The 15,000-nt window shown below is 53.0% G+C and overlaps 1 protein-coding gene across 2 annotated transcripts in view; it reads right to left on the bottom strand.

Moving 5' to 3' along the window:
* Positions 1-14,676, bottom strand: part of Kcp (kielin cysteine rich BMP regulator) — a 36,198-nt gene extending 21,522 nt beyond the window's left edge. For both annotated transcript variants that reach the window (XM_032906833.1, XM_032906834.1), the window contains exons 1-22: positions 14,604-14,676; positions 12,599-12,765; positions 11,330-11,519; positions 11,164-11,240; positions 9,719-9,815; positions 9,529-9,611; positions 9,233-9,326; positions 8,156-8,244; positions 5,875-5,968; positions 5,696-5,775; positions 5,526-5,619; positions 5,176-5,261; positions 5,024-5,105; positions 4,662-4,814; positions 4,485-4,591; positions 4,316-4,409; positions 3,589-3,762; positions 3,408-3,490; positions 3,200-3,293; positions 2,935-3,123; positions 2,543-2,713; positions 1-110 (exon numbers count right to left, since the gene is read on the bottom strand). The exon at positions 1-110 is cut by the window's left edge and continues 67 nt beyond it. In XM_032906833.1, coding sequence (XP_032762724.1) covers positions 1-110; positions 2,543-2,713; positions 2,935-3,123; positions 3,200-3,293; positions 3,408-3,490; positions 3,589-3,762; positions 4,316-4,409; positions 4,485-4,591; positions 4,662-4,814; positions 5,024-5,105; positions 5,176-5,261; positions 5,526-5,619; positions 5,696-5,775; positions 5,875-5,968; positions 8,156-8,244; positions 9,233-9,326; positions 9,529-9,611; positions 9,719-9,815; positions 11,164-11,240; positions 11,330-11,519; positions 12,599-12,765; positions 14,604-14,676 — 2,481 coding nt within the window. The remainder of the gene's footprint in view (positions 111-2,542; positions 2,714-2,934; positions 3,124-3,199; positions 3,294-3,407; positions 3,491-3,588; positions 3,763-4,315; positions 4,410-4,484; positions 4,592-4,661; positions 4,815-5,023; positions 5,106-5,175; positions 5,262-5,525; positions 5,620-5,695; positions 5,776-5,874; positions 5,969-8,155; positions 8,245-9,232; positions 9,327-9,528; positions 9,612-9,718; positions 9,816-11,163; positions 11,241-11,329; positions 11,520-12,598; positions 12,766-14,603) is intronic.
* Between the last annotated feature and the right edge of the window lie 324 nt (positions 14,677-15,000).

The following is a 15,000-nucleotide window of genomic DNA, read 5'->3' as shown; positions in this document are numbered from 1 at the left end:
CCGGCGGGTGCAAGTCACAAAGCCTTCAAGGCAGGTGCACAGGTTGCAGGCTTCCCGGGGGTCTGGGAACTCCTGGCTGTTCAGATAGGATACCCCCAAATACTCACAGCCTATTAGAGGAGGAACCAGAGAGGAGGGCAGAAAGGAGTGAGAAGAAAGCAGTCATTCCCTGGGCTTGTCCTGGGGGTCTAGAGCTCTAGTAAATGGATCCAGACTCCAGAGATGGATCCAGGCTCTAGTAAAGGAGACTTAGTGGGTTGGGGTTTGGACAGGCCACAGGGCAGGCTTTTCCCCCCTCTACCCTGCAAGAGTTCCAAGTGTCCATCTATAGGGAAAATCCACAAGGCTCTGCCCACAGGGTGAAATGCTCAATGGGCCACTGCTGGAAGGCACCAATTCTCCCAGACTAGAGTTAGGAATACAGTGGTGCTGGCTCAAAGGTAGCCTGTTCCCGGTCAAAGCCAGGTTGATTAAAGGGGTTAGCCTGCCCTGCACCCCTCTATGACACTCTCTTGTGTCCCCTTTATAAAAAAGTGGCTCAGTAGTTAAGAGCACTTGTTACTCTTGCAGGTGACCCAGAGTTCAATTCTCAGCACCAACATGGTGGCTCAGGAGCATCTGAAACTCAAGTTCCAGGGAATCTGATAGCCAATTCTGACCTCTGAGGGCACTGGGCACCACACATGGTGCACAGACATACATGCTGCCAAAACTCTCATACAGACAAACTAAAATAATAAATCTAAAAACACAAACAGTAACAACAACAAAATAAAACCCAACCAGGTGAACAGGGTACAATGGCACACACCTAAAATCCCGGCCCTTGTGAAATGGAGACAGGGTGACCATGAGTTCAAGGCCAGCCTTAGCTACACACTGGACGGGAGGTAAGAGAGCTGGCAGCTCAGTGGCTAAGAATACATTTGCGGGGCTGGGGATTTGGCTCAGTGGTAGAGCGCTTGCCTAGGAAGCTTAAGGTCCTGGGTTCGGTCCCCAGCCCGAAAAAAAAAAAAAAAAAAAAAAAAAAAAAAAGAATACATTTGCAGTAAGCACTAGGACCTGAATTCAGCTCCCAATACCCAAGTAAAAAGCCAAACAGGGCTGTCCGCACAGCTACAGCCCAGCTCAGTGGAAACAGAGACCAGAAGGTGGCAGGGGCTTGCTGGCTGTTAGTTTAGCTCCAGGTTTGGAAAGAGACCTTGTCTCAAAGAAACAAAACAAAAACAAAAACAAAAAACAGACAAAAAAAAAAAAAAAAAAACGAAAACGAGCGATAGTGCTTGGATTTTTACACACACATACACATAAAGAACACTCCTGCACATCAAATTAAAGAGTTCAAAATCTAATGCACATACACAGATATACTAGATATATTTTTTAAAGTTTATTCATATTTTTATTTTATGAGCTTTGGTGTTTTGCTTGCATGTACGCCTAGGTGAGGGTATCAGATACCAGAGTTACGGATAGCTGTGTGGTGCTGGGAATCAAACCTGGGTCCTCTGGAAGAGCAGCAGTCAGTGCTGTTAACCACTACGTCATCTCTCCAGCCCCCTAGATTTTTCTTTGGAGCAGAATCTCATAACACTGAGACCGGCCTTGAACTCTTGATCTTGCTGTCTAGACTGCCCCAATGCTAGAATTGCAGGCCTGGGCCACTGCAACCAGGTAGAATGTAGCAGTGTTGTGCTTTAATTGTATTCCCTGTAATGGTAATCCTCTGTTCTTGACAAGTCTAGCTTTTTTCATCTACCCCACCACTCAGTGGGTAGAGGCATTGCCAACATGTCTGATAATCTGAGTTCGATCCCCAGCAACACATGGTAGCAAAGAGAACTGATTCCTGACAGTTGTCCTCTGACCGCCACTCTAGATACATTTAAATTGGCATGTTCATTTGAGGAAAGTCACTAAATAAATAAAATTACATTTGGTAGAAGATACTGAAATAAGTTGGGTTTGCTGACAGAAGCCTGTGATCCAGCATTTGGGAGAGCAGAGGAAGGAGGAGCAGGACACATGACGTCCTCCACTAGATGGCGAGTTGGAGGCCAACAGGGGCTACATGAGACCCTGTCTCAAAAAATAAAGATGGCTAAGATAATACGTGAGTGACACAAGTGGGGAGCTTTCTACAGGGCTAAAAGCTAGGTCTGATGGGTTTCGGTAATTTGCCCATGTTCACACACCCAAATTATTTGAGAACAGGAGAAAATTCAGGCATCAGGGCAGGACATTTTGTTGTTTTTGTTTTTTGAAACAGTGTTTCTCTGTATAGCCCCGGCTGTCCTGGAAGTCTCTATGGTATGTAGTCCAGGCTGGCCTCCAACTCCGAGATCTGCCTGTCTCTGCCTCCCGAGTGCTAGAATTAAAGGTGTGTGTCACCGCCACTCCCTTTTTCTTACTGTAAAACTTATTTTACTATTTTGATCTACTTTTGGGCCCTGAAGAGGAGGCTGGCCTGGCTCTCGCATCGGCATCTCTCCTAGCCCCAGCAGTGTGTCACAGTCGTGTTTTTCCCCAGTTCCCCACTCACTATCACAGGCAGGACAGCAATCTTCCCTGGTGGGAAATGGGCACTGTGCAGGGGCACAAGCCCTGGGCTCGCAGTTGACGCTGCCTTCCCAGCAGAGGCACACGTGGCACGTGACACGAGGTGATGGAAATCGTTCTCCATTGGCAAACTCCTTCCCGTGATACAGGCAGCCTAGGGGGAAGGGGAGTGACTGGGGGGATCATGGTGGCTGGTGGCCAGACCGTGTTAGTGGGCCTTGTTTCGTCCGTCCTTACTAAAGTACTAGGTAGAAGAGAAGGAGGACCCCTGGGAAGGCGCATCTGTAAGTGGGGAGCAGGGTATTAAGGCTGGGAGACGAATAGCAGATGGCAAAAAGAGGGGAGCTGCCACCCAGGGTGCCACAAAGGAGGTACCGTCGCAAGAGGGGCAACAGGCGCCCTGGCGCGGGTGGGCACAGGGAGCAGGAGGACAGGGCAGTCGCTGGCAGGACACGGAGCCGTCCAGGCAGAGGCAGCGGCTGCAGGGGTCTCCCGGTTGGAAAAAGTGCTCCTGGTGGCGGACAAGGACCGTATTCCCTGACTGTGGGCAGCCAGCAGGGGCATCTGAGGAAAAGGATGGGGCAGGTCAAGCGAGACAAGAGGAGCAGAGGGGAGGGGTAGCTTAGGGAGCGGTGCCTACCGGGGCACTGAGGGCAGCAGTCTCCCGGAGTGAGGACTGGCTGCGGACAGGACAGTGGCGGACAGCGACGCGCCAGGCACTGTACATTGCCGCTCTGAGAAAGGACAGACCAATGAAGCCAAGTCGGGGTTAGTGCGAAGTGGTCCCCACGCCTTACGCATCTCCCACCCCTTATGCGGCTCCCCATTCCTCCGGGTCCCACACTCACCAGACAGCGACACATGCGACACGGATCAGTGGGATGCGGGAAGTCCGCTCCGTTGAGGTACTCTTTCCCGCCAAAGGCACAGCCTGAAGAGGGGGCAGCTATGGGCCGCTGTCCCCAGGGGTAACTACCTGTGGGGGAGTCCTCCACACCAGATACACCCGTTCCAGCCCAGTCACCTCACCTTTGCAGTCATTCCTGCAGCAGGTGCTTGTCAGAGGGTGACCACAGGGGGCGCTGTGGCAGGCTCGGAGCTGGCAGTGAGCCTGGCCTTCCTGACACAGGCACTCCTGGCAGGGATCTCTTGGATGAGGAAAGCGCTCCCCATCTACAAACATCTGTGCCTCCAGGATGCAGTCTGGGTGGCGAACAGTGGAGACAGGGGTTCAGGCAGAGACTGACAGTGCTAGGTGTCACCTGCAGCTTCTCTGAGGCTCCCAGAATCCAGAGCCACCGGTTTGTCTCCAACCGATGAAAAAAGAAAGGGGGCTGTGTGTAGCAGTGTGTATCACTCTCACAGCTGTGGAAAAGATGGAGGTGAATGTGTGTCTCTGAGGGTGCTGAGAAAAAAAGCTTACACACGTGAGTGCCTAGGACATAACCACGCCCACCGGGACTGTACCGCCCCATCATACCCCCCATTGCAGCAACCTGTGTTACTTGAGTTCATGGGTGAGAGCATCTGAGAGGATACGAAGGGTGACAGGGAAGGGTGGTCCCCTAACACGAAAGGAAAGCAAATCCTTATTTTCCTCCCCCCATGTCCTTGTGAGTTCCAGAGAGGGTTTTATTTGTGTGGGTCCAAAAACACTTACAAAAGCCATTGCTTTGGAAGATATCTGTAGGTCCCACTGGGCTGTGTGACAACAGGGTCTGGGCCCCAAGGCCAGTCAGACACAATAAGTGCATACCTGGGCACTTGGGGCAGCACTGGCCTGGTCCATTCTGGGGCTTGGCACAGGTCGGGGAAGGACAGTTGATCACCGAACACCTCACAGTCCCATCCTGGGAGCAGGGAAGAGGCTATGGGAAGGGGCCCAGGAGGGGCTCTGCGGGGCAGCTGTGAGCCTGGGAATGTACCTCACAGTAGCAGGTCTGACAAGGGCTGTCCACATCTGTGAAGTTCTGCCCATTAGTATACACTAGGCCGTGGTAGGTGCAGCTCTCACAGCTGGGGCAGCAGGCACCTAGGTGGGGCAGGCTGGTCAGAGTGGGCTGGTCAAAGCCAGAGAAGACAGGATCTGGCTGGGCGCTCACCGGGCGGCTGGGTAGGATGTTGGCAGGGTACTGGAGAGCAAAGTACAGCCCTGCACACAGGCACTCCATCTTGGCAGGAACAGGTAGTACAGGGCTGGTCATCTGGCTCCCACTGGATCCCCTCAGCAAACTCCTCACCATTGAGCACACAGGCTGCAGCAAGGAGATCTGTCACCATGGCAACCTAAATACCTTCATCCTTCCTTGTTCTTCCCAGCCCACGGGCGCCCTGCTTCATAGCCTCTACTCAAACTCCGAAATGCCTAATAGACCATCCTTTCTGGAGTTGAGCTCTCCCCGAACCCCACCTCATGGAAATGAGTACCCTTAGCAGCTGCTCCCCATCATAGACACATACACACCTGAGCAGAGCTGGGGGCCGGAGGCAGTGTGGACACAGGGGGTGACCGGGCAGTCCTGTTCCTCACAGGATACTTCACCAGCCTAGGAAGAAGGCTAAGTGAGAAGCCTTTAAGGAGTGACACAGAGCTGAGCGGAAAGTGGGCTCCCTTACCTGGCAGGTGCACCGAAGGCAGCGGCCATTCTCTTGGAGGGTAAAGGTCTCCTGGCTCCGATATTCATGTCCCTGGTATTTACAGCCTGGACAGGAGGACAGGGGACTGGGGGACAGGACTAGTGGCTAAGCAGGAAGCATCTTGCCACGCCGACACCATCTTGAGGAAGATCGCCTAGGCATGTCCTTTAGGCCACCACAGAGATCTATGTGTGTGCCTAGGCTAGGTAAGGACTCGACTATGGGTTAGGGGTGTGGGCGCAAGGCAAGAAGAGCTCACCACCATCAGAGCCTGTCCCTAGTTGGTGCCTGCCCCCTGAATGGTGAATGGTGACCCTGCCCCCACTCACCATCACAGACAGGGCAGCATTGCCCGGGCATCCTGCCCGGATATCTGCAGGGTGCAGGCGGGCAGGGCAGAGGCTCACACTGGACACTCCCATTCTGCCAACAGGGCCCAGTCAGCAGGAAGCAGGCAGGTCCTGAAGCCAGGCCCTCCCTGCCAGGCAGCCATACTCACAGCACAGCGGCAGCTGGAGCAGGGGTCCTGGGAGCCCACGGGCTCCCCACTGCTGTGTTCCCGCCCGTTTAGGAAACAGCCTGTTGGAGAAAGGTACTCCGATTCTCATCAGGGGAAACTCACTGCCAGCCCCCAGCACATCGGGCCTCTCTAGAGACTCTATCCCACTCCCGACTCACCATCACACACCGGGCAGCAGGTACCCGGAAGGGGCCTGGCAGGGTATGGACACAGGCTGGCACACTCCTGCTGGCGGCACTGGATGTGCCCCTCCTGGCAAGGGTAGGCAAAGGAGAGACCCCCCCGGCCCCCAGAGTTCAGTCAAGAAAGAGAAATGACATTAGACTCCCAGCCATACACTCCCTGGGTGTTTGTATGGAATGAAATACATCCCTCCAGATTTGTAGGTTGAAACGGCTGCCTCTGGCGCCCCGGAATGTGATCTCTTTGGAAAACAGTGTTGAAGATACAGTAGGTTAGTGGGGTATCACTGGACTAGGTGTCCTCCTAATCCAGCATGAGTTAGTGTTCCTATGAGAAAGTCAGGTTCAGACACACTCGTGCGGAGGGTGTCACAAGATGAACTCAGATTCCGATGCTCGAGGGATGGCTCTGCAGTTAAGAGTGCTTTACTGCTAATGCAGCGGGAGCAGGCAGACCCAGCCACCTGGAGCTCCAGCTCCAGAGATCCAGTTGTCACCAGTCTCCATGGGAAATGCACTCACAGGCACAAACCCACACTCAGACACACGGATATTTACCTAATTTTAAAAAAGAAAAGAAAGGCACTGGAGAGATGGCTCAGCGGTTAAGAGCACTGACTGCTCTTCTGGAGGTCCTGAGTTCAGTTCCCAGCAACCACATGGAGGCTCATGACCATCTGTAATGGGATCCATTGCCCTCTTCTGGTGTGTCTGAAGACAGCGACTGTGTACTCACATAAAATAAATAAATCTTTTTTTTTAATGTAAGAAGTATATTTACAAAAAGAGAAGAAGAAAATCGAGGCCAGCCGTAGGGGCACACAGCTTTAACTCCAACACTTGGGAGACAAAGGCAGGCAGATCTCTGTGAGGTCAAGGCCAGTCTGGTCTATATAGTGAGGTTCTGTCTTTCAAAAAAAATCTATAAATGAAACATGAAAATAAAACCTTAAAAAATGTGAAAAAAAATATGTGGATGCTACAGAAGTCAAAGAATGCTGACAATGACCAGTAGTCAGGAAGGCACAGCCTCTCTCTAAGCCAACCAAACCTCCCGGCCCTTGGGTAACTTCTGACTTCCAGAACCGTGGCCTGTGTTCGTATTATTTCAAGCCACTTACTCTGTGGTCCTTAGTTACAGAGGCCTCGGGAAACTAGCACAGAGGTACAGCCTAGCATGTTACTTAGCTATCCGTGACTCAGTTTACCTATCTGAAAACAAAAGGCAATAGCAGTCTTTTGCTCATAGGCTTGTGAGGTTGAGAGTAGGGGGTGGGTGTCTATCTCAGGAAGCCGGTTCCACAACCCCATATCCTTCCCTGCGTCCCCCTCTGCACTCACACTTCAAGGCCTAGGTGAACACCACCCCAGGCAGGCAGTCCTACGGCCAGGCTGCTGAAGGACGAGATAACACAGGCCACGCATGTTGTGCCTAAACCTTTTATCCCGCCCAGCGCCGGGACCCACGGGGCCGCATGGCACTGCAGGGTATCTTGTACTCTTACTGAAACACACGCAAGCCCTGTAAATGTTTTTCAAGGTCAACTTTTGAAGCGGAAGAGGAAACAGAAAGTTCAAACTTAGCATTGTAATTTATCTATCACACATGAAATATTATTTCCACATGCAACAGACACAGAATATTAGTAAGATGTTTTTGGTTCCTTTTTATCCTAATGCCTCTTTTGTTTGTTTTGAGGGAAGATGGCGTGACAAGGTCTCACTTTGTAACCCATACTGTCCTCATATTCATGGTCTTCCTGCTTTGGCATTAGACATGTATAACCACATTCAGTATATACCTTTTTATGGGGGGGGGTTACTATGCAGCTCAGGCTACACAAATTCATGAATTTCTTATCTCTGCCTCCTAAATGCTGAGATCAAAGGCATTTGCCACCACATGTAGCCCATAACAGTTCTGGCCAGCCACATCTTAAGGGATCCAGTGTTACGAGAGTGGATAGCCTGACTGTAGTCCTCACCCCCTGGAGTTCTGGTCACCCAGGGTCTCCTGTCCTTTTGGCTCTCCATGAATCCATGAGCTTTGTGAGCCAAGATTACCAGCCTGCTGAATAGAGTGGGCAAATGGGCGAGCCAGGCAGGTCACACACTCACAGAGCCCACAAAGCAGTCGACTGTATCTCTGTCTCCTTTCAGTACCCGCAGATGTGGCCCATGGAATGAAATGAAGAATCCAGCAGGCCTGGTGGCAGGACAGGGTAAGGGGCAGTCTAACGGCAGCCCCAGGACTCACCAGGCACTGGCAGATGCGGCAGGGGTCTCCAGGAGTGGTCCACTCTTGGCCATGGTCCCTGTGAGAGTGACCTTCTGTGCAGCCGGGGGCTAGGGACAGAGAACAGGCCTAACGGGGATTATCTTGGGCCCCATCTTGCCTTCCTCTTCATGCTCCTCTCATGCTCCTACCTCTGACTCTCAGGGACCCTCAATGCTCCAGGCAGGGTAAGGTCCTCACGGCTCCTCAGCCTGATCTTCCATGCGGTCCTACACAGCACAGCACCCACTCGCCCCACTGTGGTGGCTGCTCCTCACTTCTCCCACTAAGCATTGGCCAGTCCTACCTATGATAGGACCCTCCTAACACATGGACCCGCAGGCCAGTCCAAGCCTTTGAACATGCAATCCTCTTCCCAAACACTCCTGCCTCATTTATGCCCCACCCCCCGCCAAAGCTAACTGTTATTTATCCAGTGCCACTCCAGCCAGGATCTCCCTGGAATGCCTTCCTTCTGTAGGACTTGGTCTCCTTCCCCTTAGGTTCCGCAGTACCTGGTCCCTGCTTCTGCCTCTTGGCTGTGCCTTTATAGTGTGGATGTGACTCAGGGGCACCATCTAGTGGTAATCCCTGAGGGAGGGTTCTGGGTCTGGGCACCCAGAGCAGATGATAGCTATTGATTATACAACACCAGAAGGTATATCCCATGCACCCTACAAGTGGAGAAACCAAGGCACAATGACCTAGAGACATGGAACTGACTATGAGACAGCGGGGAGTTCTGAATTCAGGCTCTGTAGCTCCAGAATGTGCTGCTGGGCTAGCATTGCTCGCCCACCGATCAAACATCAGTCTGGAAGGGAGGGCTCTGGAGTAGAAATAGTGACAGCCTGCTGGGGACGCTATAAAAAAAAGTGTCACTGGGACTAGAAGGATGACTCAGTGTTTAAGACCACTGACTTCTCCTCCAGAGGACACGAGTTCGATCCTCGGCACCTAGCTCCACAGGCATGGCAACACGCGGTGCACCAGCATGCAATATACACCCATACACATTAAATCAATGAACATAGAAACGGAAGGGTCGTGGGATCTCACCTTGGCAGACTGGGCAGCAGTGTCCAGGTCTCAGGACTGGGTTGGGGCAGGGGCTTGGCTGGCACTTCACAGGCACACACCGAACCAGGCTCCTCTACAATGGACAACGTCCTTAACACCCCTGGGTGTGACCTCCAGTGGGTTCAAGGCGGGCAGGTGTCCAGTAGGGATGGAGGGAGAAACCTCAATGGCACCAGGGTCAGAAGGCCTGTACGGGGCTAACCTTGACTGACATGGCAGGATGGGGCAGAGAGGATCCAGGAAAGTGGGCCTGGGCAGAGGCTGCAGCAACTCACCAGGCAAGAACACTGGAGGCATGGGTTGGAAGTGGACAGGAAGCTGGTCCCTTCCTGGTGAAGCTGCCCCTCGTACTCACAGCCTGGAAGGATGACAGGGGGTCACCAGAGAGCACAGGGAATGCATCCCCTCAAGTAGATGTGGCCCCACTGAGGCTGAGGGGATGAGGGGGAAAGAACAGGAGGTCACCTGGCCGGCAGATGGGGCAGCATTCTCCAGGCGGGGTGAAGCTCTCCAGACAGTTGAGCTCAGAGCAGGAAGGCCCCTGGCACTGCACAGCTCCTGCCTGCAGAGCAGACACCAAGCCTTCCCTTGAACTCCCCTACTGTCCATAGCAGGGTATTCTGCAGACCTCAGAAGTCTAGCAGGTTCCAGACCCAGGTGACCAGAGGCATGGTTGGGTCTGGGGTAATGCAGAGCAACGGGGGCATTAACAGTGGCAGAGGCTAGACCCTAATTCTCTTACCCGTCTACCCAGTAAGATTCAGGCTACAGTGTGAGATCGTATCTCAAGAAGTAAAAACAAAACAAAACAAAACAAAACAAACAAACAAACAAACAAACAAAAAAACGCGGTTGTGGACACTTAGGATGCCAGCATTTGGAAGGTAGAGACCGGAGGATCTGAATTTCAAGGCCAGTATCAGTAGCATGAGATAGTATTAAAAAAAAAAAGTCCCGGGGTTGGGGATTTAGCTCAGTGGTAGAGCGCTTGCCTAGGAAGCGCAAGGCCCTGAGTTTGGTCCCCAGCTCCGAAAAAAAGAACCAAAAAAAAAAAAAAAAAGTCCCAATTATTATGTGGGTATACTTAATAAATTTTTTAAAAATTGCATGTTATTTGAAGTTCAGATTTTGCAAAACCTAACTAAGAAATGAACTCGGGAGACAGAGGCAGGAAGACATCTGTGAGTTTGAGGTCACAGTAAGTTCTAGGCCAGTCAGGGCTAGATAATGAGACTCTGACTCAAACAAAAAGCCCTCTCAGAGCCACCGCCTTCCCTCACCCAGCTCTCTGCAAGTCACTGACATCCCTGCCTTCCAGCTTCCCTAGTCTGATTGTTATTCCACGGGATTGATCTATGAGTAGATCCCACTGGTGGATCACCCGTTCTGTGAAACAGACCCTGCTTGCAGCCCCCCACTGCCTCTCTGGCCCTGTGCTTCGGCAAGAGCTAAAGCAGCCTCCCAACTGGTCTCTGTGTCTATTCCACACCAGGCCGCTGTTCCTAACACTCTTTTTTAAGCATGCCGCACTCCAGCTCTTTTGGACTTCAGTAGCCCCACAGCCTGCAGAAGGAAATCCAGACTGATGACTGCAGTCTCTTCTGGCCTTGTTAGATGGACTCCTGCCTCGTGTCTCCCCACCTCTGTCCCTGAGCATGGAGGCCTCCTAAGCATCCCTCCTTCTGGTACAATCCCACGAAAAAGCTTTGGAGCCCAACAAGTTTGTGGAGACTGAGCTCCGGAAAGTAGAACCTGTTGGAATCCCAAGGTCATAGACGAAAGTCTCGGCAGAATGGGCAGATAGACTCCACAACACAGCTAGTACAGCGTGTCAGTGACAGGTGGTTAGAAAGAGGCAGACAGGTGACAGCGGCAGATGTAGGATATCCAGGTGGGTCTCAAGCACTCACCAGACAGCGGCAGGTGGTACAAGCATCTGGGGAGAAGGTCTCCCCATGACCATAAGACTGCCCATTGTGGCTGCAGCCTGAGTTGGAGACAGCGATGTCACTCGAGACCCTAGAGCCTTCTCCAGGCCCCCAAATAGGCATGGTGGGGGGATGGGAGGATACTGACCACGGCAGTGGGGCAGGTTGGGCTGGGGGCCACAGTGCGTGGTCCCATCACGGCACACGCAGGCCGTGCAGGCATCAGGCTCCCAGCGAGCTCCTTCAGGACAGGGGTGACCTGGCCCCCAGCACTGGGGGGAGGTTGAGCAGCACTCGCAGGACTCCAGCTGCAGCAGCCTGGCTTGCAGGTCCCTGTTCTGAGGAAAGCAAGGGGGGTGGGGTGGAAGGCTCAGCTCAGCTTCCTTCATGGACAGTTTTCACATGGATTGAGACAGAGAAACTGAGGCAGGATAAGAAGGGTTTCTGAGCAGAGGTGGGCGCCCAATGGTCAGCATGTTTTAGAGACGATAAAACTATTCCTTGACCATAGAATTTCAGGACTTGTTCCAGGCTCCAATAATTACAGAGTATTTAGAGTAGGGAGTAAACCCTGGCTGGTGGTTACTTGTCTGATCTTAAACTCATGCCAATCCTCCTGCCTCAGTCTTTCAGGTGCTGGTTGGTATTACAGGCATGCATTCTTCTGCCTGGCTTTTAAATACATTTATTACCGGGCCATACTCTTTCCTAGTTGTGCCCTATGCTTGGCGCTATTCCATTCTTTGCCAAGTCCACAAAAGACTATGTAAACCTGGAGGCTCTGCATAAGAGCCTCTCTGTGTTTTCACAACAAAATTCTCAGGGCTGGGGAGATATACTTAGTGGTACAGTCCTTGCCTAGCATTTGAGGACCTGGGTTCACTCTCAAGCACCATCGGAACAATAAGCACACAGAACAAGGGCTTGGTGGTTGAGATCAACTGCTCCTTCAGAGGACCTGGTCTCCTTCCCAGCACCCACAAGGTGGTTAGTAACAGTCTGCAACTCCAGTTCCAAGAGCCTCAACACCCTCTTCTGGCCTTGAAAAGCAGCAGGGCACACACATGTTATGCATACACACACACACACACACACACACACACACACACACACACACACACACACCCATACACATAAAAGAAAAATAAATCTTAAAAATAAAATAGCAACGAAGGTTGGTGCAGTGCCTTTAATTCCAGAACTTGGGACAGGGGTAGGGGGATCTCTGAGTTCAAGGCTAGCTTGGTGTACATAGTAAATTCCAGGACAGACAGGGGTATGTATGTAGAGAGACCTTGTCTCAAACAAAACAAACAATGAACACCTCTATTTTAGTGTCTTCAGAGCCTCCAAACTCAAGCCCCTCTCCCTCTCCCATATACAAAGGCCACCCTACCCCATCCCGTCCCGACAGTACCTGCTTTCTGAGGTAAGTCACGTCTGCCTCCAGCCGTTCCAGCCTCTCCTCCAGGGGACATAACTGCTGCTGTTGGGTCTTACCAGGGACCAAGGAGTGGGAGGGGGCCTGCTGCTGAGACTCAAGGACATCAGCAAGTCTAGGCTGCCCTTTGGAGACCTCTCCACCTGAAGGGCACAAGAACCCAGCTTGGCCTACAGGCAGAGGCTGGTAAGGTTCTGTCCTCTGAAACATCCAGGGGTCAAGGGTCATCCTGTGCTTTGTCCTCTCCACCTACTGCTCCAGGGGAGGAGACATGGTCTATGAAGGTGCTGAAGGGGAAGCAAGGAGGCAGGAATACCATGACAACACAGAAATGAGAGAAGGCAGAAGCCCTGAGAGCACTGAAGTAGCCTACACCAATTTCCCAAAGGGGACATGGCAGTATCCCAACCCAGGCGCCCCTGCAACTGGCTCTAACAGTGGGGAACTTTAGTCATGGAGGTAGGGTGCTCGGACCATCCATCCACTGTGGGTCAGAGATAGCTCGGAGATCTGAGATGTTATGCTAGAAACAAGAGACAGCACAGGCTGATATGAAGACGAGGATGTTGGAGCAAACTGGGTGTGTACGTACACGCGTGTCCACTCATCTATGCCTGTCAGTAAAGGAACTGCCTTGGGAAAGGTACTCTTCCCACCCTGTTGCTTACGGGCATGTGGCAGAAGCCAGGAACCCGCATGTTGGATGGAATGGGCTCTGGAAGGCAGAACCCAGCTGTGGTGCGCTGGCAAGGCCTCAGTGAAGACAGCCTGTCCCTGGCGCTAGATACCATTAAGTTCAGCAAGGAAGCTGTGCCTCTGAGCTTAGGCCTGGGGTGGGGCCTCCCCTTCCCCTATGTCCACTCCCAAGTCAGGAAGGTAGAGGTGAGGGCACTTTCCACAGACATCTAGGGAGTGGGAGGCTTCCCAGAGGTGGTGACCAAGAAAGGGGCTGAAGGAGATGGCTGGCCTTTCTTTCCCACAGTGGCAACTCAATCAGGACAAGATGGAGTGACTGAAAGTCTTTCTTCCAGGGGCACTAGGCCTGGAGGCAGGGAGATGTCACCTACTCTTTCCTTTGTACTGCCACCACGAAGAGGGGGGCATCCCAGCCCAATTTCCATGGCTCAGTGAATCCCACCCCAATTCAGTTACTCAAGGCAAAAATCTGCAGCTCAGCACTACTCTGTATCCCTCTTAGTTCCTACCAATCTCTGGTTTCCCTCAGTTGTCTGTAGGTCCCCCCCACCCTCAACCTCCCAACTCGGCACTGTCTTGACATGGTCCCTCCACCCAACTTCCATGAACAAGGATGACGCTCATGGACAGGATCTCAGTATCTGAAACCCCTCACCCAAGTGTGACCATCCTCTAGCTACCCTACTCCCCAGCACCCAACTAGCTCCTCCGGTTTTGCTTAAGCAGACCCAACAGAGGGGGTCAGAGGAGTCCTCTGGGATCCCCCAGCTGAAAACAGGCTCAATCCTTTTCCTGGAAAATCTGAAAAAAAAAAAAAAAATCTTGGAAGGGGTACGAGCGTGGTTACTCCCCAAAAACTGTCTTCGGGTTCCCCATTACCCTCCTCCTACCTGCTCCTGCAAAGACCATTCATTCGTGCAAGCCCCAAGACTTGTAGCCTGAGAGGACGAAGTCAGTTCCCACAGACAGCGCTCCCCCTCCCCCTCCCCCTCTCCTCAATACAAATAATTAACTTCAGATACCCAGATGCCAGGATAGTCTCTGCTTCACCGCTGCTCAGGACTCCTTGGCAGGGACCGCAGGAGGACCTGGCCCAGTTCAGCAACCCTTGTCTAGCCGCCCTGACCCCACCCTGCTCGCCCACCGACGGGGAGGACGAAGAGAGGGCACCAAGGCCGCCTGGGGACACGCAGCCCAGGCGGTGCTGGAGAAGTGGTCCGGCCCGGTCCGACGGTCTGCTGGGCTGAGCGAGAAGTTGGGGCACACCCAGGAGGCCCCGACTCACCCCGCGCGGCCAGCGCCAGGTTCCAGAGGTGCAGGAGCAGCAGCAGGAGCAGCGCCGCCCGAGCCCCCGCCATGCTCGCTCGACCCGCCTCGCTGTAAGTCTGTGCTCTGAGGCGCTGAGGGAGGCGGGGTGCGGAGACTCAAGCCGCCGCCCACCCAGTCTTTGTTCAGGGAGGGCTCAGCGGTTCTCCGCCCCTTGGTGCCAGCTCCCCTACCCCACCTGGGACTTCTCACCCCCGGTGCCCCTGAGGATCCTGACCCATAGTTGTGTTCTAAGCTCTGCAGGAAGTTGGGTGGGGGGCGGGTGACCAGGACCATCCATGCCCCTGCCCTTTTGGGCCGCTCATCCTCTAGGCGGTCCCGGTGACTTTTCTTCCACCTCATAGGGTTATGGAAAC

Source organism: Rattus rattus, chromosome 6 (assembly GCF_011064425.1).
Source record: "Rattus rattus isolate New Zealand chromosome 6, Rrattus_CSIRO_v1, whole genome shotgun sequence".
NCBI lineage: Eukaryota > Metazoa > Chordata > Mammalia > Rodentia > Muridae > Rattus > Rattus rattus.
The sequence above is the reverse complement of the archived record's forward strand: the minus strand, read 5'-3'. Positions and strand labels throughout refer to the sequence as shown.